We start from the raw sequence: 27,655 nt of genomic DNA, 5'->3' as shown, positions 1-27,655 counted from the left end.
TAATAAAACTTCAAATTCTTAATTTATTATCAGTAAAGCATCAATGAAATGTAACGCAATATAATACATAATGATACAAATAGAATACAATTAATACAAGTATATATTAATACAAGCAATTTATCTTTAGAAATATAATTACTAGCATACTATAATTTATATTTAAAAACGAGCCGATTTTTTATAGCCGATTATTGACATTGTAGTTCCTAAATCTTTTATTTTCGAACATTTTTTATTTTATTCAAAGAAAAATGATTTTATCACAATAAAAAATTATTATCGTGCAAAAGACGAAAAAACAAAATGAGAGATAACCATGCACGCTTCTTACCCGAGCCAGGAAAAAAGGGCCAACAGTGCGAGGAGGCGCAACATTGTCAATTAAAAATTTTAACTCCGTTATAGATCCGTAAGGTATGGACATAAAATGGCGTGTTTCGCAAATTACCGCAGCAAACAACGCGCTTAAACAAGGAACGACACGCGTTCTGCGACAGGACACGTTCCGCAAGATGTTTTTCTTGACACCACCTGCATTAAAAAAAAACTATTCCCATCTGTGTTTTCGCAAGTGCGCGGAGTATCGCATGATTGATCATGCACAACAGTTTTACATCGATACTTGGAACGTACAAGGCCATGTTCAATAGAAAGGATCTTGGAAGACATATATCAAATTTTGATGTGCACACTGTACACGCGCAGTAGAACAGATGAGTTAGAAAAAACATGAAAAATAGAGGAAGAAAGAGTTGTAAGAATTTATATCACAAGTTCTTGGATTTTTAATTCTTGAGAATAACGATCGATCTTAAAATGATAGTTTCTCTCTATCGCTTTCTACCTCCATCCATTCGTTCTATTCTCACGTTGGACTAAGGAGTTGAGAAAAAATAAAATTCACTTTCATTCCACGTTTAATTACCATCAGAAATTTCAATCAGTCGACAAATAATTCAGTTTTCAAAACACTTCAGTCTTTATCTTAAATTTTATAAAAATGTGACAAAAACATTAAAGCTTCAAATTAGTATATATTATATCTCGTCTGTTTTTATAAGATTTACTTTTGCACGAGTGTCATGACAGGTATGTACATTTTTGTAGGAGAAAATTATTTTCATCGCAGATTTTGTGTTGACGCAACGCACAAGAATCTTTAAATCCGTCACTATAAATCTCTTTTATGATACTTTAATTTAATATTATTTTTGTTGCAGCTTGAGAAGTCGCAAACTCGGCAAGTGACATTTGTTGATACACTCCCGTGTCTCCCGTACTTTTGGTCTTAACGTGAGCGGTGAGACGAACGTGTTAACCCTGATTAATCGCCGGGGTTGGCCGGGGCTTTCGATTCGATCGCATTCACTAGGGCGGCCGTGACGCGCATCTCTTCCTGTATACTTTTAAATTTCAGATTAATGTCGTGCGTAGCTTTCCGAATGTCTTGCAGATTCTGCAACAGATTCAAAATATTTCTCTTCAGCGAGAAGCGCGGATTCGCGTCAACGTATGTACTTCCCATCCCGTTGAAAAATTTCAGACGTAACCTGACCATTTTTATACTCCTGTAAAGCGCCATTTCTTGTTCCTCTGTGAACGGCTCGCTGTAGGATTGTATAGATGACGAGAAAGACGAACTGGCCATAGCCGTGACGCTCGCTTTCATCAATTAATCGAACAGAACCGCATAAACCTACGATTCAGTCGGCCACATTCAACATCCCAATCCCATTCTGACCATCTGACAAGTTTGGAATCCAATCTTTTTTTTTATCATTTTTGATTAGTAACTTGAGTAACCTGTTGACTTTTTCATTGACACTGCCAACATGCAGTAAGGGACATTTCTTAGCGAAAAAATTATGTCCTGCGATTGGCTATTGACTAGAGAAACTTTCTCTAGGGGCCTCGGAAATCGCTGTTAGATAGCCAATCGCATCACATTACGTCTGTCCATGTGTTCCGATATTCGCCAGTACTGAAAATATATAATTTGCGTCACGTATACTATAAATTTTCAGTACTGGCAGTGAATTTCGAATATACTTGCCCTATGTATATTTCTTGCCATTTTTAAGTTATTTATATGTAATTGATCGATCAACCAATCCCGATGTAAAACCGCGCAATTTGAACAATGAGTCATAAATTACCGAGAAGTAATCCTTGTTTTCTAAAAAACAAAAAAGGTTTCTTTTTCGTTTCTCCTCTGTTTGTCTTGCACGTACATTGTGTTTAATAAAAAGATGTGTAGGCTTTATATATGTTATAATTAATATAATAGGAAGAATACAGAAGGAGAAGCGAGTCACAAGTTCGATAACTATAAAGAATAGAGGAAACGTACGCTTAACTAATTAAAAAAATTTTATACTATAATCAAAATAGCTGCTTATACTTTTCAAGTATATATGGTTTACAAGGCTAATTTGATTTAACACACACATTATATATATATATATATACATAATAATTTTATTTCCATATATTTATGTGTATGGAAATATAATTAATGCAAGTATTAATACTATATGGCTGGCTATTGAAAGGATTAATGAACGATAAACCATTATAACTTTGACGTTACTTCACATTACTGAATAAAATAAATTTGAAGTTGTCTTGTCGTAAGCAAGTCGTTACATCGGAATGTGTGTGTGTGTGTGTGTGTGTGTACAAACATATATACATACACACATTCGAATATAAATATTTCGATATTATCGTTTGCAGAATAACGCATTACAACTGTTGTACAACCGAAATCAACTATAAAACGTAGTTGCGATAGGCTTACAGAGCACAACACGTAGAGATGTGTTACGCTACTATATATAAATACATCAAGAGACGTAGAGCAGACGTTAACCAAGCGTTACTCAACCGTAATCCACACTCAGAGCGCTTAGACCTTTCTTCTTGATCGCTTCCCCTACGGCGCGCTCCAGAAAGTCTTCCGGTTGATCACACTCGTATACTTTATCCGCATCCAACGCATTGCATCTCCCCGTTTCCACATTGCTGTAGACCGTCCCGTAGGGAAAGTCTTCGAGTTCGTACATACATTTAGATGAAAAGGAACAATCGACACCTATGCATTTACAATAATGAGGCTGAAGAGCGAGCTCGGCCGATTGGACTAAGCCGTGATTGCGGATCGCCATCGTTACCGCCGTATCCTCCATGTCGTTGCCTCTGTACGACAGATGGAACCTGGAACCGACGGACTCTTCCTCCAGAGGATCCGGCGGATGCATCATTCTATAGTAAGCCAAAACTTCATTGATGCTATTATCCATAGATCCCTCTTCCTCTTGGAAGGCCTGCCACAACTTGAGTTTCTCCTCGATCTGTATTTGGTATATGATTTCGTCGTAATCGATATTTCCCACGTTGCTGGCCGGGCTCTCCGTATTTGCATTCGTGTGCTGTTCCTAAAACAAGAATCGTTTCTTATACACACAATCCATAACTATCTCTCATACAATATAATAAGTTAAGTTAGAAGTTAGGACACAACTCGCTACATATATACAATGAAAAATGATCCCGCAAAGCCCTAAAGTCACATAGGTCACATAGGTATACGGTTTTTAACGTCATGCAAATAACAATTAACAAGTAACGATGGAACCGTCGCGCGTCGTGGTGATGCGCGACTAATTTTACCGTGTCTGAACGAGCTTCGTTGGTCTTGGACAACTGCGCGCAGTGCCGCTTAGCCGGGAAGAACTCGCACTCGTGCTCATCCGCGTCCGCGTCCGAATCCTCGTCGTCGCTCGCCACTATCTCTACCGCGCTGCGCCAGAGCTTCTTCCTGGCGCGTTCCTTGTTGCTGGCGCCCGAGAAGGGCGGAAGGACAAGTATCTCATGTTCGTCCATGTTCGCGCGCAATCCCTCGACATTCGACTCTGCAACGTCGATCGCCCCGTCGTTCCCACGAGTCTCCGCCAGGGCGTCTCTTCCTAGCGGGGCTCCCGTTCGGGCGCCCCGTCGACGACTTTTCCTTCTCTTCTTCCTCTTCGTCGTCCTCGTCGCCCTCGTTTCCCTCGCTGAGGTCTCTTTAGACGAAACGGCGTAGCCTACATCGAGAGCTCGCCTAATGGCCCTGATCCCTCTGATCCCGACGTCGGTGTCGTCGGCGATTATTTACAGCCAGAGAGAGGCCAGGCCCTGGCGGGGCGCGCGAAATCGCGCGTCACGACTCACGATTCACGACCGATGACCCGATGACGCGATGACGGTTAACCCAAAGGATCGTGGGTCGCGTCCGCGGTCAACGCGCGTAACGGCGAACGGCGGGTATCCTGGACAGAAGATTTCGAAGGTCGCGTCGAACCCGGACGACGTGACTCCGAGTCCGAGTCCGAGGGCTCACGCATCGTCAGCACCAGGCTCGCGTTTGACAGCTACAAGATGGCGGCCACCACCGCGGTCGTTGGGCACAAAGAGGACCTTAGGATACGCGACGCGCAACGTGACCGACGTGATGTTCTACCCTACGTAGCGGCTCGTCCGCGCGACGCGGAACGCCCGGAGAAATCGCGAGCCGCGCCGCGCGCGTACAGAAAACGTCGCCGTTGCGGGGGACTGCCCACCGGCCACTGCCCAGAGAACGTTCCTTTCCGTCCGACGCGTTCCACGCTCTTGAGCCACCGAGTGCCCACTGCCCACCCCACGAGTCCACGAGTGTCGAGACTGTCGAGACTGGCCGAGACGACATTGCCGACTGCCGACACTCGTGGCGAGACTGGCGAGGACTCGAGCCGAGTTCCAAGATGGCGGCGAACATGTGTTCGCCCAGCGCCTTGACGGCTTGACGGCTTGACGGCCGTCTGTCAAGGAACGGAACTCACTCGTTGTCGTTGACGTAGCTCTCCCGATCCGGGACCGGGATCTGTCCTCCCTTTTTCTCTAGACCCTTTCTTCACCCTCTAGGAACCGCCAAGCGGAGTAGCGACTATTATGGCGACCTGTGGCGAGTACATCCGCAGCCAGTTCCCGACGATAGACGACGATCTGTATCAATACGTGCAAGGTATGTACGTTGCCCGGTTGCCGTGCCGCGGAATAACCTACGCGTCACGCGATCAGATCCATCCGCGCGCGATATCGACCCATCGACCAGCTGACCAGCTCCGTTAATTTGACACGCTTGACGTCCTTCTGCACGCAGGTATCCTGGACAGCTCCAAGGATGACTTCGAGGACGGCGACGAGGTGTACGAGGCGATCGGGCAGGTGCTGCACGAGGTGGCGGACAAATCAGAAAACGAGGTTAGGTCTGTAAATGTGTTCGTACTGCCATTCTTTAACAATAAGTCTAATTAACGCCGGCCGACGAGACCGAGACGAAACGAGACGTCTTCTCGTGCACGAAAATTCCCCTCGTCCTCGTCTTCTCCTTCTCCTTCTCGCTAGCGGATCGAGGAGATTCATCGTACTTGGTTCTTTCTGTACGCAGGCAAATATGCGCGAGACTGTTGGAAATATTGAAAGGTAGTTCGAACGACGACGACATGGACAGGAGAAGAAACGGTGTTAACAAAGTATTAAACGCTCCGGTGCATCTGGGCTCGTTAGCCGCTACCTTGGAGGCGCAAGTCGAGCAGATTAAGAGTATATGGGTTACGACCAGAGACGACGCGATGGTAATGTGTAATGTATATTATGTACAGTACAACTGTACTCTCGGCTTATTCCGAATAATTAATGTAATTTATTTTGCTCGCATATATAGATCTTTCGTATCTCCTATCGACGTATTCTACTCGACTATCTATGCATATTATTATATTAACTTTCGCAAACTTTTAATTTTCTTGCCTACTTTAACGTTTATTTTCGTGCCATTTGTATGTTAATATTGTTCATTACGTTTATTACGACAGAAAGTAGACGCCAAGAAGCTGGAGAAAGCCGAGGCCAAGTTGCAACAGAAACAGGAAAGACGAATCGTAAATGAGCAGGGGTCGGCTTCCCGTGTTAACACTGCCAATCATGCGGTTGAAAGCGCGGCTAGCGCCAGTCAAATGACGAGTAAGAAGGATAATCGGATGGAGACGAAAGGTGGGGTGAACAAAAGCCAGGATATCAGAATAGAGAACTTTGATGTCGCTTATGGCGATAGAGTGTTGTTGCAAGGTGCTGACTTGACGCTTGCATTTGGCAGGCGATACGGTCTGATAGGTAGAAACGGACTCGGCAAAACCACTCTGCTTCGAATGATATCGAGGTATTGTTCTCTGGCGATATGTCTCGTCGCTAATCGTTGGCACGTTGGCACGACGTTTCCGATTAACGCGGATCAATCTCGATTGCTTTTAGCAAGCAGCTGAGAATACCGTCGCACGTGCGAGTTTTGCACGTGGAGCAGGAGGTAGCCGGCGACGACACGTCTGCAATCGAATCCGTTCTGGAGTGCGATCAGGAACGGAGCGCGTTGCTCAGTCAGGAGGCCAAGTTGCAAGCAGCGATAGAAAAGGACGGCTCCAAGGCGGGTGACGCGTTAGGCGAGGAATTGGCTCGGGTGTACGAAGCGATGCAGTTAGCCGAGGTCGACAAGGCGCCCGCTAGGGCAAGCGCGATCCTGTCGGGACTCGGATTCTCCGTCGAGAGACAATCCTGGCCAACAAAAGCGTTCTCCGGCGGCTGGCGGATGAGACTCGCTCTCGCGAGGGCACTCTTCTCCAAGCCGGACCTGTTGCTGCTTGACGAGCCGACCAACATGCTCGATATCAAAGCGATACTGTGGTTGGAAAAGTATCTGCAAACTTGGCCGAAAACGTTACTCGTAGTGTCGCACGATCGAAAGTTTTTAGACACGGTACGCGCGTTTACGGTTTTTTTTTTTAAATCTAAAAAAGCGATGTTAGGAATGCTAATAATATCTTCACGTCCAAATCATATTTTGAAATTAACGTAACAATCCAACTTTCTACATATATACTTATCGTTATTTATCTTATCTTTAACTCTCCAACAGGTGCCCACTGATATTCTCTATCTACGTGGACAAAAAATAGAGGCGTATCGTGGCAATTATGAGCAATTTGTGAAAACGAAAGGCGAACGGGAGAGGAACCAACAACGAGAGTACGAAGCTCAACAGGCTAAAAGAGCGCACGTACAGGAATTTATCGACAGATTCCGATACAATGCGAATCGCGCGTCTAGTGTACAAAGCAAGATAAAGATGTTAGAGAAATTGTAAGTTTAACGATTCGATCGCAACAATCTGCTCTCGTCTACGATCAAAATTTACATTTTCTTTATGTCCGTTTACTTGGCAGACCTGAGTTAAAACCAATGGAAAAGGAAAGTGAAGTGACCCTCAATTTTCCCGACGTCGAACCGTTAAGTCCGCCGATATTGCAGCTTAACGAAGTCTCGTACAGTTACAACGGGACCGACATGGTATTTAGCAATGTGAATCTTACTGCCAGTCTGCAATCGCGCATTTGTATCGTAGGGGAAAACGGTGCTGGTAAAACTACCCTCTTGAAAATTATCACGGGCGCATTGAGTCCAATGCGAGGCACGGTGCATGTACACCGAAATCTCAAGTTCGGATACTTCAGTCAGCATCACGTTGATCAACTGGACATGCGTGTTTGTCCCGTCGAATTGTTACAAACGCATTTTCCCGGTACGTAATTACGGTACGCAAACGCGCGACCCATTAAAAAATAAAAAAAAAATGAAAATGTTAACGATTACCTTTCGCTCTGGTAGGTAAACCAATCGAAGAATATAGGCGAATGCTCGGAAGTTTCGGCATAAGCGGCAATCTGGCTCTGCAAACTATAAACTCCCTTTCGGGAGGGCAGAAATCTAGGGTAGCGTTTGCGTTAATGTGCGCCGCGATGCCGAATTTCCTAGTGCTCGACGAGCCCACGAATCATCTCGATATCGAATCGATCGAAGCATTGGGAAAAGCTCTCAACAACTGCCATGTGAGTATTCACTATTATTTTTTTTTATGACGAGCGTTATAGATCTAATTTCAACATTCTTAACTTTTCGTGCGTATGTGATTCAATTAATATCTAATTGTTGCAGGCTGGTGTAATATTGGTGTCGCACGATGAACGTTTAATTCAAATGGTTTGTACAGAATTGTGGGTTTGCGGGGAAGGATCAGTTCGCTGTATCGAAGAAGGCTTCGACGAGTATCGCAGAATCATTGAGAAGGAGCTTGAATTATAAAAAGTTAAGTTTTTTGTCTAATGTGATATCGTCATCTTACGTTGTCCTACCGAATAATGCATCATGATAAACGTTCTAAAGAAGTATCGTCTTTAATTAAAATTATTTTTTTCGAGATATTTCATCGCCAAAGGTATGTTATTTATTTTTTTAATGCTTTTTCCGAAACAAATATAGTGACCATTAATTATATATGCACGATTTATTTATTAACTTGACACGTCTCTCCTCCTTGATAACTACGAAATGTAACTCTTGCCCGAAAAAAGAAATTATTATCATTAATTATATTTATCTTCCTTTAAAATGCATTGTACTAAAGCAAACTGTTCGACTGTGCAGGTCAATAGGCAATAGAATTTGAAAAAAGATTTACATATTTAATATTACTCTATTATGAAGAAAAAGTAATAAAAGATATTGTTAGATAAAAGAATGTTCTATTTCATTTGAAAATATATTGACCACTGTTACCATTCTGCATGTATATATAAAGATTGTATTTTTATTAAACAATATTAATACAATTATTTTTTAAGTCAACGAATTGCTGCTATGTATGTATGTGTGTACAATCGTTTATTAGTATTGAAAAATAAGTTGTATCTTTATATATTTTAGCCTTTGTTAACGTCTAAAATAATTATCAATGGTCGACGAATTTATTATATATCGATACAATGTCTTGAATTAACGATTTTGGCGTGATATTTATTCATTTTACAGAGGTAAATAAGAAAAATGTAATACAATAAGTAAGAAGATTAAATGAGTATGTTGTTTTTAGAATGAAAATAAATGTGCCTTCCACTTTAATCTCTTTTAGATTTCTGTTAGATAATAACAGGCCTAGAATTTCTAACAATTCTTTTACACAACACGCACGCACATACACACACGCGCGCACACACACACACACACACATGTATATGTAAATATGTACATATATTTATATATGCATGTGTGTGTATATGTAAGTATAATCTATATTAAATATACTCTTTTTCTCCTAAGATAAACTGTACAGAAAATATTGTCTAAAACATTTTATTGTATAACTGGGTTCGCGAATTCGGAAAATCTTTCTCTTTCTCTCAAACTTTTATACTTTGCCGATTCACACTTTTCATGCTCACTTAGTTTAACATTTTATTTTATTGTGGCAGCATCGAGAAGTTTTTAAATAATATCAATGCACAAAGCAGTGATTTAAGTATGCACAGATTTCAATATGCCAAAGAGGTCGCGTTGTGTTGCCACTGTTTACTCCCAGACGAAGTATTTAACGAATGCAGGGTGTTAGGAGTAGATGATGGTTGAAGAGGTGGAGCTGGTGCTTGTTGCTTTGCTGCTGTAATTTTTGAAACGCCACGATTATTTTCCGTTCACAACGGAGCAATGTACGGAGCTTATAAATTCCATTATGAATATTCATGAAAGTGCAATTAGCAGCATGCAGTTTAATTTATACGTATGCATGCCCCTGGTATATGGTTTATAACAAATATGAGCTGTTTGTGTCATACGCGCTTAGGGTCTTCATGTCTTGTATTTTTGCTGGAAGATAGAGAAGCAGCGTCAACAGAAGTTAGTAGTTGTTTGAAAGAAACCTTGAAAAATGTCATAAAAACCAAAGAAACATAGGATGTCGTGTACAACACATCGTGCAACAGACATGCGTATGAATTATATGTATACGCATCCTACGAGAGATCGCATTAGTAAGTTTTAATTGCAACATGCACGTACTCGGGGATACGATTAAGATTAAAGGATACGCATATGGATGTGCATTATAGGCATTATAGGAAGCGCTGTGTGTTTGTTTTAGCTAGAACGAAGAAGAATGTATAATTCTCATCATCATCTCAAGCGTCAAGTGCTCTATAACGATAAGTCAAAGAATATGTTTTGTCGAGTGCTCTTACCGTTCCTGCTACTATAAACCTTTGCGAAGGCTCTGAAGGGTTCCGGTGGTGGAAAACTCGACGTGGCGTGAAACATCTCGGCGAATCGTACCTCCAGATCGACGGAGGTTCCCGCCTGGCCGCCGCCGTTGCGCACGGACAGACTCCTGGTAGGAGGCGTCGGCGGCGGCGGCGGCGGCGGTGCCAGTCTCTGATGCGTGGGTGCGGGACGATGGGGAAGCGGCGGTGGTGGTGGCGGTATACACGGCGCGGTGACCGTGACCCTCGACGGCGGCGGCGGCGCCGCTCTCATCACGGTAATCGGCATCGTGTGCGACCGCGAGGCCGGCGGTGCTGGCGGTGACGGTGGCCTCGTCGTAGGCATGATCGCTCGCGAGATCGGCGGTGACGGTGGTCTCGTCACGGGTGGCCTAAGAACTCGATTCGCGGGTCTCGTCGGCTGCGGCGTCGCAGCTTCGTTCAAACAATCCTGCGACTGGTGCAAGGAAGACGGCACCAGGACCGGAGGTGATCGCGGTAGTCGCATGCTCTGCGCCCTCGCCACACTCGCGGCGCTACTCGTCAGATTCAGCTTTTTAGGCGGCGGCGACGGTTTCTGCAGGGTGGCAAACGGCGCTGGTTTAGGCACGATGGGTGATTTCGCGAATCCTCTGGGTGCAACCTCCGGATTGCTCGTCGTGGAATCGGTGGTACTTTGCCCCTGTGTGCGAGATTAACGATAACTTTACTTAATATATATACGCGCGAGTTATGCGAGAGTCAATTAAGCAGCTCGTCGCTTCTTCTACCTGACTGAATATCTGCGGTTTTTGCGCGGCTGGAGGCGGAACTGGAGGCGGGCCACGTTTCATACTGTGGGACGATCCAGGTGACGAATGAAGAAAGCTAGAATTATTTACACTCTGTCCCTCCTTCTCGGTCATGTTTCCTCTAAGTCCCGTAGGTTTTAATTTTGGCATACCACCCGCGAATAAACCGCCCAGCGACATGGGCCCACCATTGCTGGACGCAGTGGTGGTGGTAGTGGTGCCGCTGCTGCTGTTACTGTTGCCGCTGCTCATTCCACTACTAGAGCTATTAGTTCTACTACTGCTATTGCTTAACAAAGAGTTCATCGATTCGCCTTTTACTCTCCCTGCGAAACAAATATCCCTCATTAGTTCCTAACTGTCAACTTACCATGATTACTCTGTATATTTTTGCTTTCCACGTTGACGGTTGATATGGCACAATGGCCCATGATACACAGACTTAGTTTGCTTTAGGCGGAGTTTAACGATTTACCAGCAACAGCAGGCACGCTCTTATCCACGGTAACAGTCTTCTTCAGAGTTTTGCCGGCCCTTATGGACTGCAGCAACATGCCCCTGTTATCGCCCACTGGTGGGCCAGCAGAAGCACCAGCCGCACCAGCCTGCGGAGGCGGTGGCGGAGGTGGCACAGACATTCTCGCTATCCTCCTGCAAAGAACGATGAGAAATATTATAGTACGCTGGTAGTCCATCCCGATATAGAAAATAAAGAGAGAGCGAGAGAGAGGGACGTATTAAGATGCGACGTTCTCTCGTCAGAGAAATGTCAAGCATATTGCAATACGACAGATATATCTACAGGATCTATCTCTAATTTGACGGCCATTATTTACGATTTACGATTTCGGTTCGTTCCACCGAGATGTGTCATTCGCTGGGGGGGAGGGCCGGGGGAGAGAGGAGGGATCGGCCGTTTCCGTTTTCGGAGCACAGGTAGAGAAGATCCAAGAGACAACGGAGCCTGCCCCGGGGGGGTCGCGGTGACCGGTGTCCGGTGTGTGCGGACCCCCGGCACCCCCGCCGATGAATCCCTTAGGGTCCACGGGTTAAGTAGTTGGGTTCTCACGCCGAGTCACGCGCGTTCACACGCGTTGACGTGTGCGGGAGAGAAAGAGGCCGAGAGAGAGAAAAAGAGAGAAAGAGAGGCACAGGCACACCTCGGCAGCAGCCGCTTTTTGTCTCTAACCGCCACCCGCCACTCTACGCGACGTTGCGCGACGTCAGGCGCGTGCGATCCGCGATCTGACCGCTGACGGTGGACGACGGGATGCGAGCGATTACCGGATTAAACGGCGGTCGGCGGTCGCTGATGCGTTCACGTCCGGAGGAAGGATCCGCGGCCGATGGTACTCATGATTAAAAAAGGGAGCCTGGCTGGGCTGGATCCGCGCCTACACGATCCGCGGCTGTGCGACGTGCAACACGGCGACGTAGATCATGGCGTCATCAGGGATCCATCGAGGTTGGGCGGTTGGGTTGGGGGTCCGTGACTCCGCGCACTCCGCCCCCGTCCCTCCGCTCGCCGTTCGCCGTGTCCGTCACTCTATTTCCATCCATTTCCAGCTGGCCTCCAGAGCCATCTTTAAACCGATGATAAAACCAGAAAATAAACGACATAAACGTTCCTAATCCTCTCCTTGTATTTTAAAATATTATTTTAATTATTTGTCCTACCTAGTGCTTAGCGAGTTACTTCCAGGGATAAACAATTTTTCGAGGCCGTAAGTAATCCAGATATGATATAACTGAAATGCGTGTCGCGTTTCAAGCTCGTCTAAATAATTATCTTAAGTATTAGTGGCAACCTAAAAATAACCTAAAAACTTGAAAAAGTTGAAAAAACTCCATTTTAGAGCTCTATCTTTTTATTCCGTTTCACATAAAATAATACATTGTACGTTAATGTTTTAGAATGAGATAGAATAAAATAGAACTTTGTTCAAAAAATTTTTATTCCTGAATATTATTAAAGTTTTATGAAAATAATTATTCTCCATTAGATGGAGCCTATGACTCTAGGATCACCGATGAATAGTCCTATCCAAGGTCCTGGTAGTCCAGGAGGTTCTTCCTCGTATTTGCCAAGTTTTCTCTTGGGTGACACTAACACTGTGAGAGAAAACAATATATTTTATTATTATTTGAAAGATATACCATATACCACATCGTTAACGTCTGTTTGTAAAATTGTAGCCCGCAAAGATCAACATAATGAGTCCTCAGGATAATCCGCGTCATTTGAATATCACCAATGCCAGTCTGATGTCGTCAGTTTCCTATGGATCTCCAGATTATCGGTCGAATCGTCAGAAGGCGGTATTTGGAAACACTACGACTCCTAGTACGCCACAAATGAGCACAAAGAATCATACCGGAGGACCGCCGACACGCGGACTGTTCGACACTCTGGAAGTCACCCATGCGTCGTTGTCGTCGGCTGCGCCAGCCATGAATCCAGCTGTCACAACCACGCCTGTAAATCAATCCAAACTCATGACGAGTACGTTAGCCAGCCCGCTCATGTTTCCAGACAGTTCGATAAATTTGAACACGAGCGAATCACATAGTTTGCTCCAATGGGTAACCGTTTTTGGCTTCTTGCCGATCGATGTCAATGCCGTTCTGTCTCACATATCTAGTAGAGTTCGTATAGTGGATAAACATCCGGCTCCGCAACCTCAAAGCAATTGGATACATCTCAAGTGTGCGTCAGAGCAGGAAGCGCAAAAGGCTCTTATGTGCAACGGTAGTATCGTTTCGGGCACGATTATGATTGGCGTCATACCATGTACGGACGAGGGTGTCGTTTTGGGCTGCGATAAAGAAAATCGTGCCAAGCTGAACGGTAGCATGAGATCGCTCTCAATGAGTAGAATCAGTCAATCTCCATTCAACGTCGTGTCGCCTACCGCGAGACGACGAAAGCTGAGATCTTTAGCAGCGGGTTACAATCAACATTTTAGCCCGCAAGCCGCGCAAGTGCCGGAGAATGTTCCACAAAAGTCGGCCAGTTTAGTTTCAAAAGCGATGGAATATATGTTTGGTTGGTAGTTGTGCTCTTTTTTTTGTAATAATTATACATCGTGAACTTTACATTGTGAAATATATTAAAGATTGTAGAAAAGGAATTGTGAAAGACAATATATGAATCTCTTGGAAAGAGATTTTTAACTGAAACTAACTTGAAACTTAAACGAAATTATTGTCTATTATCCTAAAAATAAACTTTTCTAAAATTGAAAATCATAACGATTATGGATGTCTTTGTAGGCTGTTACTTTTTTAAGATTAAGTATGGATATTATATGTATTAAGTATTATATTTGTATGTATCTTTACAATTATATAGAACGGCTAATAGCCAGAGTCATGTTGCAAATCTTTTGCGTGATTTTGTGTGTGTGTGTGTGTGTGTGAGTGTGTTTCTAGTAAATATTGCATGTACGCAAAATAGTTGAAAATAGCTCTACCGGCTCTACCTGTATTATGTTAATGTTAAATACCGAAAGACATAAGAAATATTACAATAATTCTTATTTCCTACAGCAATTAAAACAATGATGCATCAATTTCATTACATTCCTATTATAATCAATACCTTAATGATTCTACACACCATATATCTCTCTCTGTCTGTCTCTCTCTCTCTCTCTCTCTCTCTCACCCATACACACGCTTGGTATGCAAGGTTAAAATTTGGATATAATTTCCTACGAAATAAACAGCAATTTATACAAAATTACACTTAAAGGTGACTTGAAGACATTCATCTATCTCATTCATAAATAAAACTGAGAAATGCTCCCAATCTCTGTCTACTATAAAATTATTTTGTATCCTCAATTGTGGCACTACCGAGATCGGTCATCTTAGGATACTTGACTTTTTTCTTGTCCAACTCGTCTTGAGCCCACAGTATCATTTTTAACAGATTGTTAAGCCGAGGGCTGGTAGATTCCCTGTGCTCCATTTTCAATATAGCGGCGTTCAATTCGCTCGCAATCTGTAAATGGCGCAATAATGAAAAATTAACTTGAGAACTATCGATATCGACTTGAGAAACTGAACACTAAAAAATGAATAATACTCACTTTCTGCCTGTGTGTTGGATGTAGAAGATCGCTGAACGGACTCTTATGTGGCTCGTCAAAGGCCAACAGGGCCAATGTACGTTCCAACTCGCACAATATATTATCATCCGACTCGCCGGCTTCGCTGAGTTGATCCTGGGCAAACTGGAGCGCCTCCTCGACTCTGCCTGTGCGTATCAGTTCAATCAGGTGCAACTGTTGCAGATGAAAGTAGAGATATCTGTCGTTGTCCAACAGTTCGGGATGCAGCTGATTCACCAAGTCCGTCGCTTCCTGGATACGACCGTTTTGTATGGCATCTCGAATACGGATCCTGTCGTCCAGAGAGCTCAGTTCTACCGTTGGACCCACTCCCGACTCTTGCTGGAACTTCTCGGCGGCCTCCTTGAATCCTTCTACTCAACGAAATGTTTCGTTATTTGGTTCGGACAATACCTTCATACCTTCAATAACGTCAGATTGCGATGGGCTTGAGAATTTATTACCTGTGACTAGATAATTCATGATTAGGTTGTTCATTGACATTTTTTGTATGTAGGAGCTCTCCTCCAACTTTGACATCCATTCCTCCTTGGATATGCTATCCTGTCCTTTCTCCGAAGAAAAACTCATTGTTTTGTCAACGATTTGGCTCGACCAGGCTCGACTTGTCGCGGAATCTACAGGCGTTTATAGCATTATGCTTATTGTTAGTCGCTTCGCTTGAGAACAACCGTAACAGCTGATTAGCTCGAAAAACGAAAGCTGACTCTGCTGACTAGTGACTGTTCTGGAATCTGGCGGATCTGGCCTGCCTGACCCTGGCCGTGGCGGTGTAGCGCGTTGGCAGAAGGGGCGGAAGCTCGACCAAAACAAAAGAAAATATCACTTCTCTTTGCCAATCTACGGTGATTCTAAAATATTCTAAATCACTGACGAGAGTGAGTTCAGAGTTGCGAGTTCCCGATGGAGAAGCAACGAGAGTAGACGTAGACGTAGACGAAGACGGAGCGCGTTCGACGAGTTCGGTCTGATCACTGATTAAAGTAGTTTTCTGCTTCTGTCCCGTTCTGCCAAGACGGCCAAGACGTCCCGACTGTCGGAGCGATAAGCAGCGCGTCTGCTCGCGTCGCGAATCGGAGCGACAAATCGACACGCGAGAACCTTTCAAGTTTCAAGAGCACCTCAAGAGCATGTAAAAACAAAACAAAATAAGAATCAAGAAAGAGAACGGAACACTTGTCATTAAACGAACCGACCAATCGTGATTTAGCATCCTCGAAAATTCCTATTCCCCATATGGAGGATGACGTGTGATTGGTCTATTCGTTTATCATTTGAGTCTCGCTGCTTCGCGTTTGCAATGCACGTCTTGCGAAAATTAACTACACTTTAGATACAACAGATGGCGCTAGATGGTCTAAAACCAAACCAGTGCTTTTGTGGTTTATACTTGAGGCGGGAGGGGGGAGTGGAATGGTCAGGAATGTTTAATATTCTTTATCACTTTAAATTAAAAGACCGCGTGAGAGAGGCAGCTTACAGTGGTGGTCTTTCAGCATCTTATTTTTAAACAATACCTCATTATCAAAGTTGAGAATGTTTATTTCTCAGTTCATTTATGTATTTAATTCTCACTCGAATCACAAAACGAGAGTCAATTTAGAATAAATCGATTATCATTATTATAACGTGTTAAGACGTAAAAGTGTTATTTCGTAGCGAAACGAAGAATAGCACGTTATTAAGCTAGTTTCCCAAATTGAAAACGTGATGTAGGTATATATAGTTTGTTACGTTGCATTCTTTCGCATAAAAATCTTTATATAGGTAATATCTATAATATATGTATATCAAAGGAACGTGTCACGAGAGCGAGGTGGGGCTTGGGGCCCGCGCCCGCGCCGGCGGGTTCTCTGTGTTGCCCCGTTTCACCGTTGGCTGTTTTCATGAATGAAACCGCTCCTGCAGTCCTGCCGCGTATCAACAGGCGTCCTTTACTACGCAGCGGGAACATCGATCCGTTCCTTCGGGACCGTCCCCTTCTCTATCCCTACGAACTCGTTACATTTCGCGCTGTATGTATGTATGTACATTGTGCATATATGTATATGTACACAGGGTGGTAGCGCGCGAGAGTGCTCTACGCTGCGACATCGCCGCGTCGCGTCGTTCGATTAGAACGCTCGATTAAAACTTGTGCGTTTTAATATATAATTTCTAATCAAATGTGTGAGATATATCGCGGCTAATCTCACCGTCGCGTCACGTCGCGTCGCGTCGCGTCACTCGCGTCGGCAATACGCCGAAATCCGTAGGCGTGACATACGTTCGACGATTCTCTGAAACGCCTCTCTCTGTACCCTGACAGAAGCCCGAGAGACGGGAGACGGGTGACGGGAGAGACTCGAATCGCGTAACTCTATCGGTACAGATAACGTGCGTCATGTTGAATGTTTCATTGTCAGTTTCTCGCGCACCGCGATTATTGGAAATTCTCTCCACGCGAAAGAGATGCAACACGTCTCTCATTCGTGATTTTTAATATTATATATATATACGCATGCAGTATATATATTTATCATCCAAACCCAGAGGTGGAGTTGCGCGTTTTTTCTTTTCATCCCTATTAATCAGGAACGTATCGATCGTTTATCGCTTATCTAATAGTATATAATAAGTATAAGCGACTGACTAATTACGAGTTCGTCTTGAGTCTCAAGTCTCAAATGTCATAAAAATGGAGTAACACGAACAACACGCGTCGACGTACGCATCGTCGTCGGCCAGCTCAAAACGCAAGACGTAATTGTCGTAATTAATTGTAAGACGCGCCATCGACAAGCGCGAGCTGTTAAATCTCGTGAATGATACGCGATACGCGAGCAAATAAATGTCGGAAAGAAGGTCGGGGGCCGGGGGCCGGGACGCTGCTCGCGTGACGTCACTGTATTCTCGCTCTCGCACCACTCCGTACTCCGTCGCGCCGCGCCTCGCCAGTCGCAGGTCGCAGGTCGCAGGGGTTTCGCCCCTCCATTAACCCTCACTCTTTGGCCGGTCGTGGCTCGTGGCACGGGGAATGGGGCACGGGGATTCGCCACTTGACAGACTCGAAAGACTGACGTCAATAGGAGTCCGGCCTATCCGGGTGGCGGGAGAGTTGAGGACAAGGGGAAGATGCGCGGCTCGGTGAAAGCTTAATACGCGATTTTGCGAAACGTGAGAAACGTCCTCGTCGGCTCATCCCTTCGTCCCGCCGGTCCCGCGTCCCTCGTCTCTCGCTCCCTCGGCGTCCTCGGCGATCGGTCGGCCGGCTCGGCTCGGCTCGGTTCGGCTCGACCGATCGACCGTCTCGACTCTCGACGGAGATGAGGCGAAAAGCTCGCGACTGGCTTTTCCCTCTTTATTAGAAAAGGCGAGGGTGTGGCGCGCAAACCACAAATCGGAAACTCGGCCAGTATCGCGTGCCGTCCGTTTTCCTCTTTCGTTCAACTTTTATCACGCTCGGCGTCAACGCGGTCAACGTCAGTCAGGTAATTTGCGCCAAGGCGCAATCCCACCGAGCTGCTGCCCACGGCCCACGACCCACGACCCATGGCTTTGGGTGGGAGGTGGGAGGATCGGGAGGATTGCTGTGGCGGAGGGTTAGGATACAAATTCCAGAGAAAGGAAGGGATGAGAGAGAGATTTCTGCGTAGAAAAACTTGGTAAGGAATAAGATATAAGTAGTATATTTGAGATATTCTAAAATAAAGAGTAAAAGAGTGATTACCGGAGTACCATTCATAAGTCTTCCGGTATTTCACGTAATTTCCGATCCTACAACTCGATCCAACACGTTACTCACGCTCTCTTTTAATATCAATATCGTTCTCTCTCTCTCTCTCTCTCTCTCTGCTTAATCTCTCGATGAATTTCCGTTAAAAATCGATCCCCGCCGACGCGACGATATTTTCTATTCCCTCTGCCGGCTCTGTTTGTTTGGGTTTGGCCGACTTGCGAACGCGGTAGCGGGAGCGGTAGCGTATGTAGCGTATCGCGAATCATCAGGTGCTACTTCAACCGAGAAGCAAGAAGTAAACAAGGCGCGAATGCGCTAAAATAACGTAGCTCGTAAATCATCGCGAGCAAATGGTTATAGCGAGTAATAGATAAGATATATATTTCCAAGCGCGAAACATTTACCCGAGAGAGAGAGAGGAAACATTCATTACGCTTTCGTATTAAGGTCGCTGCGAGAGTACTTTCCGCGTAATAAATCAGCACAATTGAAGAGAGGCGCAAGAAATGGAATCTTACATCTGCGGAGATGGCGAATTATATTAATCCCCTTCGGGCGCGGGGCGAGGGCGCGAGAAACAGGTAGAATCTGGAATCGATCTCGTCGCTCTCCGAGCGAACGACGACGAATGTAACTTTCAATTAAACTTTCTAGCAGTGAGAAATTTTCTCAACCGTTATTTCATTGTCTAGAACATTTTGCGAGGCGAGACACATTGCGCGTTTATGCATTGCTTAATTATATGGCTTATGGAGAGCCTCCGATGCGACGGAACTTTTTGCTTCTAGCATTTTCGCAGCCACTTAATTGCCACTTTCGTGTCAACGTCTCAATCTCGACTCGCGGGCGCGTTAAATTGTCCTGGTTCGATCGTGTCATATACGAGAAGCGACCTGGCGCGCAAAATATGCTCCAGCGAGGAGGGTCTTTAACAAATACTTATTTCCCCGAAACGTAAGTAAAACGTTCCTGGAATTTTACTGCAATGAAATTAATAGATGGATTTTTCAATCGATCCCTCGAGATAATGGGGGAGGTGGTTACATGCTCTCGGGAAATGGACTAATGGACACGATTGCGCGCACTTATGTCCTATGTCCGGAGATGATATCAATGGAAATAGTCGCCGGCCATCGCGTATCTGCCTATGACGTTCGCGATTCGCGACTGTGACAAATCCGGCAGAGGCAATTTCAATTTTGAGATATAAGACATGGAGAATATGGAGATGGAGATGTCTTCTTCATTATACATATATATTTATATAGGACCTATGTACATGTATAAAATTTAGCACACTTGTGTATTAAACTAAAAGATGTAATACCTTTTTATTAAGCATCAGTAAAGTGTGCCACGAACTAGAAACAAATATATATGGCACCCGCGCTATTATTATCAACAGAATTCGTCACGACGTGTAGATATCGTCTAAAATCGGTAGAGTTCATTTTTAGATTTATAATTCACGACAGAATTTGGGGCAGAATTCTATTTATAATTTTATGTGTCGTGTGTAATATTATACATCGGATAATTGACCTGGAGAACCTGCAGGCTGTACACGCATACAAAAAGCACGCGACATGAAATTATAAATAGAAACCCGTCGCGTCGTCGTTCCGAATCCTGTCGATATGTCGTTGCGAATTTATGAATCATTCAAATGTAGGCTTTAAGCCGGAGAAATTCCGAACATCGTCATCGACATCAAAATTACTTACGTCGAACTGTACGAATATATGTTAAGTGTATATCGTCAAAATAAATATTATCGCAGAGTAAACGCTATTTACAATACGCGCGAAAATAGTCCACGTCTACGACCTCGATCATCGATGTCAGTTTTCGTTTCGCTCTTCAAGGGGTGAGTTCCCTCGCAGCTATACCAAGGTTCATCCGTTAATGCTATCGGACATAATATTACTTTAAGTGCAGCGACGTCATTCCCGGGAGTTATTTAGACATATATTTATAAAATTCGGAGCCATTTCTTTACAGAGCAGCGGGCTTCCCATAGTCATAGTCACGTACGGACCTTTTGCAAAAATAAAGCAGCAAGATATTCGCATGAATATTTCCCAAAGACAGTACTGTATCTGACTGTACATACATATATATGTATATATATATACAAATGAATAGCGCGGTCCAAGTCAATAAAAATAAAAAGATCCTATTCTTTTTCCTCTCAAAATAAAGAAGGCGACCTGTATAACTATATTCCTCCAACAGATTATATATATTTCGAGTTACGCGGAGATCGTCAAGTCGCGGTCTGCTGACGCGAGAAAAAATATATAGCCCCTCCACCCCCTACTCACCCACCCCTCATCTCGGCACGATTCTCGGTGTGGGGGAAGCGGAGAGAGGAGAAGCGCGCGTGGGCGCGTAACATTCTCGCGTGGGCGTATGGCCTGTTGCGGGGGCTGAAGCTAGGTGATTGGAGACGAATACAGAACGAGGGATGGAAGCCAGAGAGAGAGAGAGAGAGAGAGAGAGAGAGAGAGAGAGATCGTTGCGAGATCGTTGTTGGATTTTCACTCCTAAACACGAGCATCCACATCCCCCACAAGACGTAATTTGTTTTGACTTTGTCGATATAATTTACATGAATCATGGGAATCGAGAGAAAAGCAACCTTCCAAGGGTACCTTCAGAGATTAGGAAATCTAACAACTTTGAAATTTTTCATTACGTTATATCGTCAATCATATTTCTCGTATGAATTACATGTATAATACGGTTTGTGTTTGTAGATGAAAATTTTCCAAGATTAAAATATTAAATTATATAAATACATATACGAGATTGGGACATACGAAATGTGTAATAGTAAAGTCAAGGCAAATTCAAATTCGAAGCGCAAACGTTGAAGCGAATAAGAGTTCGATAGGTTTACTGTTTCAATTTCTTACTTTTCATATATTTTTTAGATTAAAAAAAAATGTAAAATAAAGAAGCCAAAAAACGTTTCTATTAAAATTTTATATATATTATATCCTTTTAACACTTTTTCTATTACAACTGATTCTTTGATCGTCGTTGTGCCGATTTCTTTTACTGGAAACTGGAAACATTCGCATTGAGAAAATAAATATTTGAGAAGTGGAGATTGGGACGGTAGATAATGTGCCGGTTGAAAATACACACGGCTCTAACACACTACTTAAGTATACATGTTTCCCCTGTCATAGACCGTAGAACCGCGTCGCGTACAACGTCACCGTTTCAAATGCCAAAGAAAACTACCCCTATGACGTTTGCGTAACCGCCACATTAATATTAAAGACAAACAGGTAACGTCATCGTAGCCGTTATGTGACGCAGTGCCGGTTGCTATGCCCGCGGTGGCCGCGGTAGGGGGTGTTTTAACTTTCTATTAATTCTTCCGAGTGTCTGTGGCTTGCGTTTTACTTTGGCGATGGAGTATCGCGCTAACAATAACGAAACGTGGCAGTTTTTTTTTCTTTTACGTTGCTTCTTCAATTTAACGCTAGACTGAAGGTATAAAAATGCAAGATTATCTCCGTTCTTAAAAGATCCGCTCTTATATATTCATAGAGAAAATTTTAAATATATAAAAGCTGCAAAGCACACATATATACACAGGAATAGCTTAACAGAGGACATAAATAATCGCATACTTTGCAGTTCCTCCTCGATCCTGCTAAGGTGAAGGCTGCATTCTTTCAAGATAAGGCGATCCGTGTACGTTTAGCGGTCGCGTTGATTGTGTCATGAGTTTCAAAGGCTGACAGAAGAGCGTAAACGGATCTGTGTCCCTTTACCGAAGAGGAATGCCATTCGGATTACAGAAATATCGAATTATCGGCAATAAGAATTGTGTAGACGCCGAATAACGCCGTTCTTGCTTCCCTCTCCAGCCCCCTCCCCTCCCTCTCCATCTTTTGTAGAAGACGTAGAGAGGCGGGGGGGAATCCTTCTTCATACAGGATTCAATAATGTCAGAGGAGCAACATTAGAATGCTTCAATGAGAAAACGGCTTTAAGCTTGCAATTAGAGAAAGAAAATTAAAGGCTACCTTTATGTATTCGATGTCGTTAGCGAGATGCAGAGAGAGAGAGAGAGAGAGAGAGAGACTCGCCACCCCCGTATTGTGACTTTCAAATCGAAGCGATGACGCTCGATAACGCCGATTGACAGCAAAATAACAACATAATTCCCACGCAAAGCGATCCTTACGACGCCACGTCGTTCCTACGTAAGCCGGGGCCGGGGCCGGGGCCGGGGCCGGGGCCAGGATCCGTCGGGAAGACGTAGTTGGGTCATCGCGTGGGCAGAGACGTCTTTTATATCAACGACGAGATCGTGATCGTGTACGCGTACTCACACGCCCCGTTGGCGTCGTGTGCGAGGAAACGCAGCGCGCGCGCACCCGTCGTCGTAGGGTGCTCGCCACCGCGAGTCGAGAGATGGGGAATGCTCGTTCACCAAGGTGGGGGTTGGTTGATCGACCGTACCCGCTTTTCTGCTCGTCCTGCCGAGAGCCGAGCCCCGACATTCATTCCACCCCGAGCCGGCGGATCCGCTAGGACGTGCCCGTTCTCCACCTGGTCAGCCAAGAAGGAGCCAGCCGAAGGAGCCCAAGGACTACCGCGAGAGGAAGGCGAAGAGCGAAGGGACGAGCGTCCGCGTAAAAGGGCAAGCCGGCGAAATCGCTGCGTCTCGAAAGGTAGACGATCAACTTGCTCGCAGAGTTTCTTTCACTCTTGATCCCGTTGCCGAAAATCAACGGGGAAAAACCGATTCTCAGATAATGAAACTCGAACGATGAAAATGTAATTGTAAACGCATTTTATCGCCCGTCACGTAGCCAGCCACTTTTCGCGCATTCATACAGGTAGTTGCGCGCGCGGTCTTAAATCAACCTTCACTTTATTCCATGTAATAATATTAAATTTCGGTGATAGAAGGAAGATTCACACATTTATATGTCTGTCTTTGAAGAAATTTCAACACAGCTGGCTACGTGCGCGCGCGCGCGTGGGTGCATGTGCGTGTGTGTGTGTGTGGGTGTGTGCGTCGTGTGTGTGTTTCTCGGGGTTGAATGTAAATAATTTTACGATTCTGTCAGTAACCCTTTTTGAAATGATAATGCGCGCGCGTGTGTGTGTCTGTACTTTTCAATTCTATATTCTAATTGTAACAAGTTACATAAAATTAATTACGGCGGTGCGTAGGACGTGCGTGAGGGAAGGCTTTTACGCACACTTAATTAATTACGTCAACGAGAACTCTCATTCAATGAAATGCATTTTTAATTGCGATTTGCCTAGCCGCGTAGCTCCTACACGCCGATAAATGACTATAGTATTTGTAGATGCAACAAGTGTACGATTTCTAGGTCTACTATATCCGGTTTAGCGTTACTACACGACTCCCTTTAATTGTCAAACTTTGCCGTTTTGTTTTGGATATAGGCAAATGTTAATCCCGGGAATAATTGTCCGGGAATAACTGTCGTGAGAAAGCAACTACCTGTGACAATGTACTGTGACAAATTTGACTATACGTTCCATGAAAATGTTTTAAATCTTATATCGCGAGATTCGGAGAAGGATATTATACCTTCTGTTATCGAGACGAATGAAATCTGAATTATATTGTAAAATGTGAAATTAAGTGACCTTTATATGCAAAAAAGGAATCTACTGCAAAATTCGAAAGGTCAGAGGTCATGTATTTTTCAGTAATTCAAATCTGATTAAACTCTCCGGATTACGTAATGCGAGTCATTTGCTTTATGTGAAACTGCGTATGCGTATGCGATATATATCCAAAGTTGTCGCGCTACTGTAAATACGCAGTTGCACACGTACATGTCGGTCTCTACACGCAATTTTGAACTCTGACATTTCGAGGTAGCACCATCATCCGTGCGCTCGTTACTCGCTACCCTCTGCAGCCATTTCCAGCATCACCATTAGAGTTGACGCAATTATGCGAGTTAACTTACCCTCAGAGGGTCTCCGTAATTCGTTAATGAGAAGCCAATTGAGAGCAATTAATCGGTAATTCGATCGCAACACGCGGAAACTTTGCCTTCCAGGATTATGAAATTTCTGATAAGTCTAGCGGCTCCTAATGAACGAAACATAAGACATAAATTTACGCGTGTTAAATTATTAATTACAACCATAATTGCGCAAAATCCGACAGAGAATCTCCCAGGATTTTAGGATTTCGATTGAAACAAATCGTTCCGCCCCTTTTAGAATATGTATATGAATTTAGGATATGTATATATTTATTATTTTTCACGGAATCTTTTTATATACACGTGGGACTGTAACGCGCGCCTATATCGGCTCTATCGCCGTCACGCGATAAAACAAAGTTCGATAAAGTCAACCTGCCAAGTTACACATGTGTGACGTAAAGTGACTGAAAACTCTCTCGCTGTCTACGTCATACGACAGTAACGTCATAGTCGAAGAAAGTAAACCGCGTCGATTACATCAAGTCGTGACGTCGCGTCGTCGACCGAAGCTGCGACAACGTCATCATATCTGAAGAAATTTTATTATAGAACTCTACGCTACTTACATATTATTTTTATGTAACCGCAGACGTACACGCACACACACGCTCGCGCGCGCGCGCGCATGCATATGCATGCTACATGGGAAACCCTTTATCGAGCGACCTTATTGCTCCTACACTCGATCTTTTCACGCATCGCGGAAAGAGACTCCCGACATTTCGCGTTACATGACATTTAAGTTTCTTCAATCGCTAATAAAATTTGAAGAACCATCCACATAATCCTACGACCTCGGTCGGAAATCCATTGTCAGAAAGAAGAACTTGGGGGCGGGGGGAGGGGGGAGGGGCTCGAACGGGGAGACCCGGGCGCGTATGAAACAAGAAAAGAGTATCGCGAAGCTCCTGATCGTGAAAACGCCGCTCTCATCGGAAAACGCACCAGCAATGAAAATCCCGCAATTTTCCCGCAGATGACGTACAACTGGGCGTGGTTGTTGCTGCTGCTGCTCTCGCTGGTCTCGATAGGCACGTGCCTACCTACGAGCCTGATGGAGGACACGAAGAAGGCGGACCAGGTCATGAAGCCGAAATGTAAGATTCAAAGTTTGATTGCGTATCTTCCGCGCGTCGAGATTCAGATTGTTAGAGAGATCGCGTTATCAAATTATCCTATACGATTTCGATTCGCTTCAACGCGCCTCGCAATACCAATTTCAGCAAAACGAACGCAGGAAACGTTGATGTTCGGCAATCAGCAGAATCGACAGGTTGCCAATGCCGCCGCCAACGCCGGTGAATCCTTCACCTCGAACGCGGAGAAACGTGAGTTATTAGTATTCGTTAAAAGATACAATGACAATGCTGTGCTACATTCTGGCGAATACCGCACGAGGACCATCCTTGGAATTCATCAACATTTACGTACGCAGGAACCCTTGCTGCCTCGGGGCTGGGTGGCTTAAAAGCGGCTCTTGCCGAGGACGATAAACCATCCCCAGCTCTGAAATCGCCTAGCAACGCTATGTACGAGCACGAGGCGTACTCGCCATATGACAAAAATTACGAGTGAGTTTACTTCTCGCGTCAGCGGGAGGATAAAGTTTGAAAACTTGATACCTCGAATCGTGCGATGATTTTAACGTTAACGTTCGATTTGATCGGTACGAATGTAATATATTTTCTTGCGTTGAGAAGCTTATTATATATATATATATATATATATTAGAAATTATAATGGCCTGTCGTGCAACATTTGATATATAGCTTTACGTTACTTGTTCCTCTTGGTTACATTCTTGCGTTACCTCGATCGGCGAGATTCGCCGTAACGAATGAAACGCATTCGTGTGTTCCAGCTATAGTAAAGTCATGGTGAACGAGGTCGAGGAGGATATACCGCGAGTGTGGGATACGATGCCGTATTCGCAGTATTACGCGAGCGAAGATCGGCGGAAGAGATCGGACAGGTCGACCGCGACCGTGCGGCCGAGCACCACGTGGCAGCCCCCGACGAGTTCGTTCCAAACGAAACGATCCAGCCTTGTGCCTACCGAGCAACCTGCTCAAGTTAAGAGGAGGTAAGTGGCCGCGTCCTACTTCCTCCTAATTCTCCCCGAAATCGATAACCCGCGTGATCGATATTACCGGGGGCAACCGCTGTTAAATTGCGGTAGGTAACGAAATAACGCCTCCCCTCGAAAGGGGCAAAGACAGAGGACGACGCGACGGCGCGGGCGGTCTCGTTACGCGCGGCTTCGCCTATTTTGTGCAACCTCGCACGCGCTTATTCAAGAGCCGAAGAGAAAATGGGAGAGAGCGAAATAGTAAAACGTTATTTAGTTGGAGACCGATTTGCGAAGAAGCTTAGCCTCTCGGTACGAGACTGATATTAGATTGTCGCGTGATGCAATATCGGGAATCGACGCAAAATGAGTTTCATCAAATAAGTTACAATTCTCTCTCTTTCTTTCCTTCTTTTCGATACTCTAAATCAAAATCTAATTCTAAATTACCCTCGGATCGACTTCAACGTCGCGGAGTTGCGCACGTTGAGTTGGCGCGATAACGGGAACCCTCGCGGAAAGTGGGGATCGACTCAATGTACCCCGGCGCATAAGGGCTATGCATCACCGTGCGCGCCCTTTTCACCCTTTCCACCTACCAAGCATCCCTCTTTTCCTCCGGCGTTTCTTCTGAATGGGGAAGAGAGAGCTCGTGAGGGCGTTGCCCTCGGCGCAGGGACGGCGGCGGTCGACTTGACGACCGAAGTCGTATTGAACCATTTGATAGAGCGAGAGAGAGAGAGAGAGAGAGAGAGAGAGAGAGAGAGAGAGAGAGAG

General features: G+C 44.6%; 7 protein-coding genes across 10 annotated transcripts in view; 3 read left to right on the top strand and 4 right to left on the bottom strand.

Annotated features, from left to right (window-relative positions):
* LOC112453634 (aldose 1-epimerase-like) overlaps window positions 1-1,651 on the bottom strand; it is a 3,241-nt gene extending 1,590 nt beyond the window's left edge. The window contains exon 1 of the mRNA XM_025014486.1: window positions 1,373-1,651. Coding sequence (XP_024870254.1) covers window positions 1,373-1,651 — 279 coding nt within the window. The remainder of the gene's footprint in view (window positions 1-1,372) is intronic.
* On the bottom strand, window positions 903-4,646 carry LOC112453660. The gene is made up of 3 exons (XM_025014537.1): window positions 3,676-4,646; window positions 1,559-3,440; window positions 903-1,459 (listed from the first exon to the last, which is right to left on the bottom strand). Exons 1-2 carry the CDS (start codon window positions 3,886-3,888, stop codon window positions 2,886-2,888), a joined length of 768 nt encoding a protein of 255 aa, XP_024870305.1. The 5' UTR covers window positions 3,889-4,646; the 3' UTR covers window positions 903-1,459; window positions 1,559-2,885.
* Window positions 4,647-4,772: 126 nt separating this feature from the next.
* LOC112453656 (ATP-binding cassette sub-family F member 3) lies at window positions 4,773-8,406 on the top strand. Of its 2 annotated transcripts, none has more exons than XM_025014531.1 (9): window positions 4,773-5,044; window positions 5,183-5,283; window positions 5,471-5,657; window positions 5,898-6,241; window positions 6,334-6,832; window positions 6,992-7,215; window positions 7,299-7,654; window positions 7,741-7,961; window positions 8,068-8,406. In XM_025014531.1, the coding sequence occupies exons 2-9, from the start codon at window positions 5,204-5,206 to the stop codon at window positions 8,212-8,214; spliced, it is 2,058 nt and encodes a 685-aa protein (XP_024870299.1). In that variant the 5' UTR covers window positions 4,773-5,044; window positions 5,183-5,203; the 3' UTR covers window positions 8,215-8,406. The 2 variants fall into 2 exon arrangements, with proteins under 2 accessions (XP_024870299.1, XP_024870297.1); XM_025014529.1 differs by having other exon boundaries at window positions 5,183-5,288.
* Window positions 8,407-8,899: 493 nt separating this feature from the next.
* On the bottom strand, window positions 8,900-12,321 carry LOC112453657 (WAS/WASL-interacting protein family member 3-like). 3 transcript variants are annotated; one of them, XM_025014533.1, is made up of 5 exons: window positions 12,236-12,321; window positions 11,427-11,602; window positions 10,931-11,277; window positions 10,143-10,842; window positions 8,900-9,565 (listed from the first exon to the last, which is right to left on the bottom strand). In XM_025014533.1, exons 2-5 carry the CDS (start codon window positions 11,587-11,589, stop codon window positions 9,441-9,443), a joined length of 1,335 nt encoding a protein of 444 aa, XP_024870301.1. In that variant the 5' UTR covers window positions 11,590-11,602; window positions 12,236-12,321; the 3' UTR covers window positions 8,900-9,440. The 3 variants fall into 3 exon arrangements, with proteins under 3 accessions (XP_024870301.1, XP_024870300.1, XP_024870302.1); XM_025014532.1 differs by lacking the exon at window positions 12,236-12,321 and adding an exon at window positions 11,788-12,220; XM_025014534.1 differs by lacking the exon at window positions 12,236-12,321 and adding an exon at window positions 11,795-12,220.
* A 261-nt stretch (window positions 12,322-12,582) lies between these two features.
* Window positions 12,583-14,762, top strand: LOC112453659 (nucleoporin Nup35). Its single transcript, XM_025014536.1, has 3 exons — window positions 12,583-12,675; window positions 12,955-13,065; window positions 13,148-14,762. Exons 2-3 carry the CDS (start codon window positions 12,955-12,957, stop codon window positions 14,003-14,005), a joined length of 969 nt encoding a protein of 322 aa, XP_024870304.1. The 5' UTR covers window positions 12,583-12,675; the 3' UTR covers window positions 14,006-14,762.
* Window positions 14,256-16,309, bottom strand: LOC112453661 (glucose-induced degradation protein 8 homolog). Its single transcript, XM_025014538.1, has 3 exons — window positions 15,531-16,309; window positions 15,046-15,440; window positions 14,256-14,957 (listed from the first exon to the last, which is right to left on the bottom strand). Exons 1-3 carry the CDS (start codon window positions 15,655-15,657, stop codon window positions 14,781-14,783), a joined length of 699 nt encoding a protein of 232 aa, XP_024870306.1. The 5' UTR covers window positions 15,658-16,309; the 3' UTR covers window positions 14,256-14,780.
* Window positions 16,310-23,131: 6,822 nt separating this feature from the next.
* The window catches only part of LOC112453658 (prohormone-2-like), an 11,404-nt gene continuing 6,880 nt past the window's right edge, over window positions 23,132-27,655 (top strand). Inside the window, exons 1-5 of the mRNA XM_025014535.1 lie at window positions 23,132-23,502; window positions 25,787-25,907; window positions 26,034-26,138; window positions 26,246-26,381; window positions 26,672-26,893. Of these exons, the coding sequence (XP_024870303.1) occupies window positions 25,787-25,907; window positions 26,034-26,138; window positions 26,246-26,381; window positions 26,672-26,893 (584 nt within the window). The 5' untranslated portion in view covers window positions 23,132-23,502. The remainder of the gene's footprint in view (window positions 23,503-25,786; window positions 25,908-26,033; window positions 26,139-26,245; window positions 26,382-26,671; window positions 26,894-27,655) is intronic.

This window comes from Temnothorax curvispinosus, unplaced genomic scaffold (genome assembly GCF_003070985.1).
Source record: "Temnothorax curvispinosus isolate PA1 unplaced genomic scaffold, ASM307098v1 QBEX01004550.1, whole genome shotgun sequence".
NCBI lineage: Eukaryota > Metazoa > Arthropoda > Insecta > Hymenoptera > Formicidae > Temnothorax > Temnothorax curvispinosus.
The sequence above is the reverse complement of the archived record's forward strand: the minus strand, read 5'-3'. Positions and strand labels throughout refer to the sequence as shown.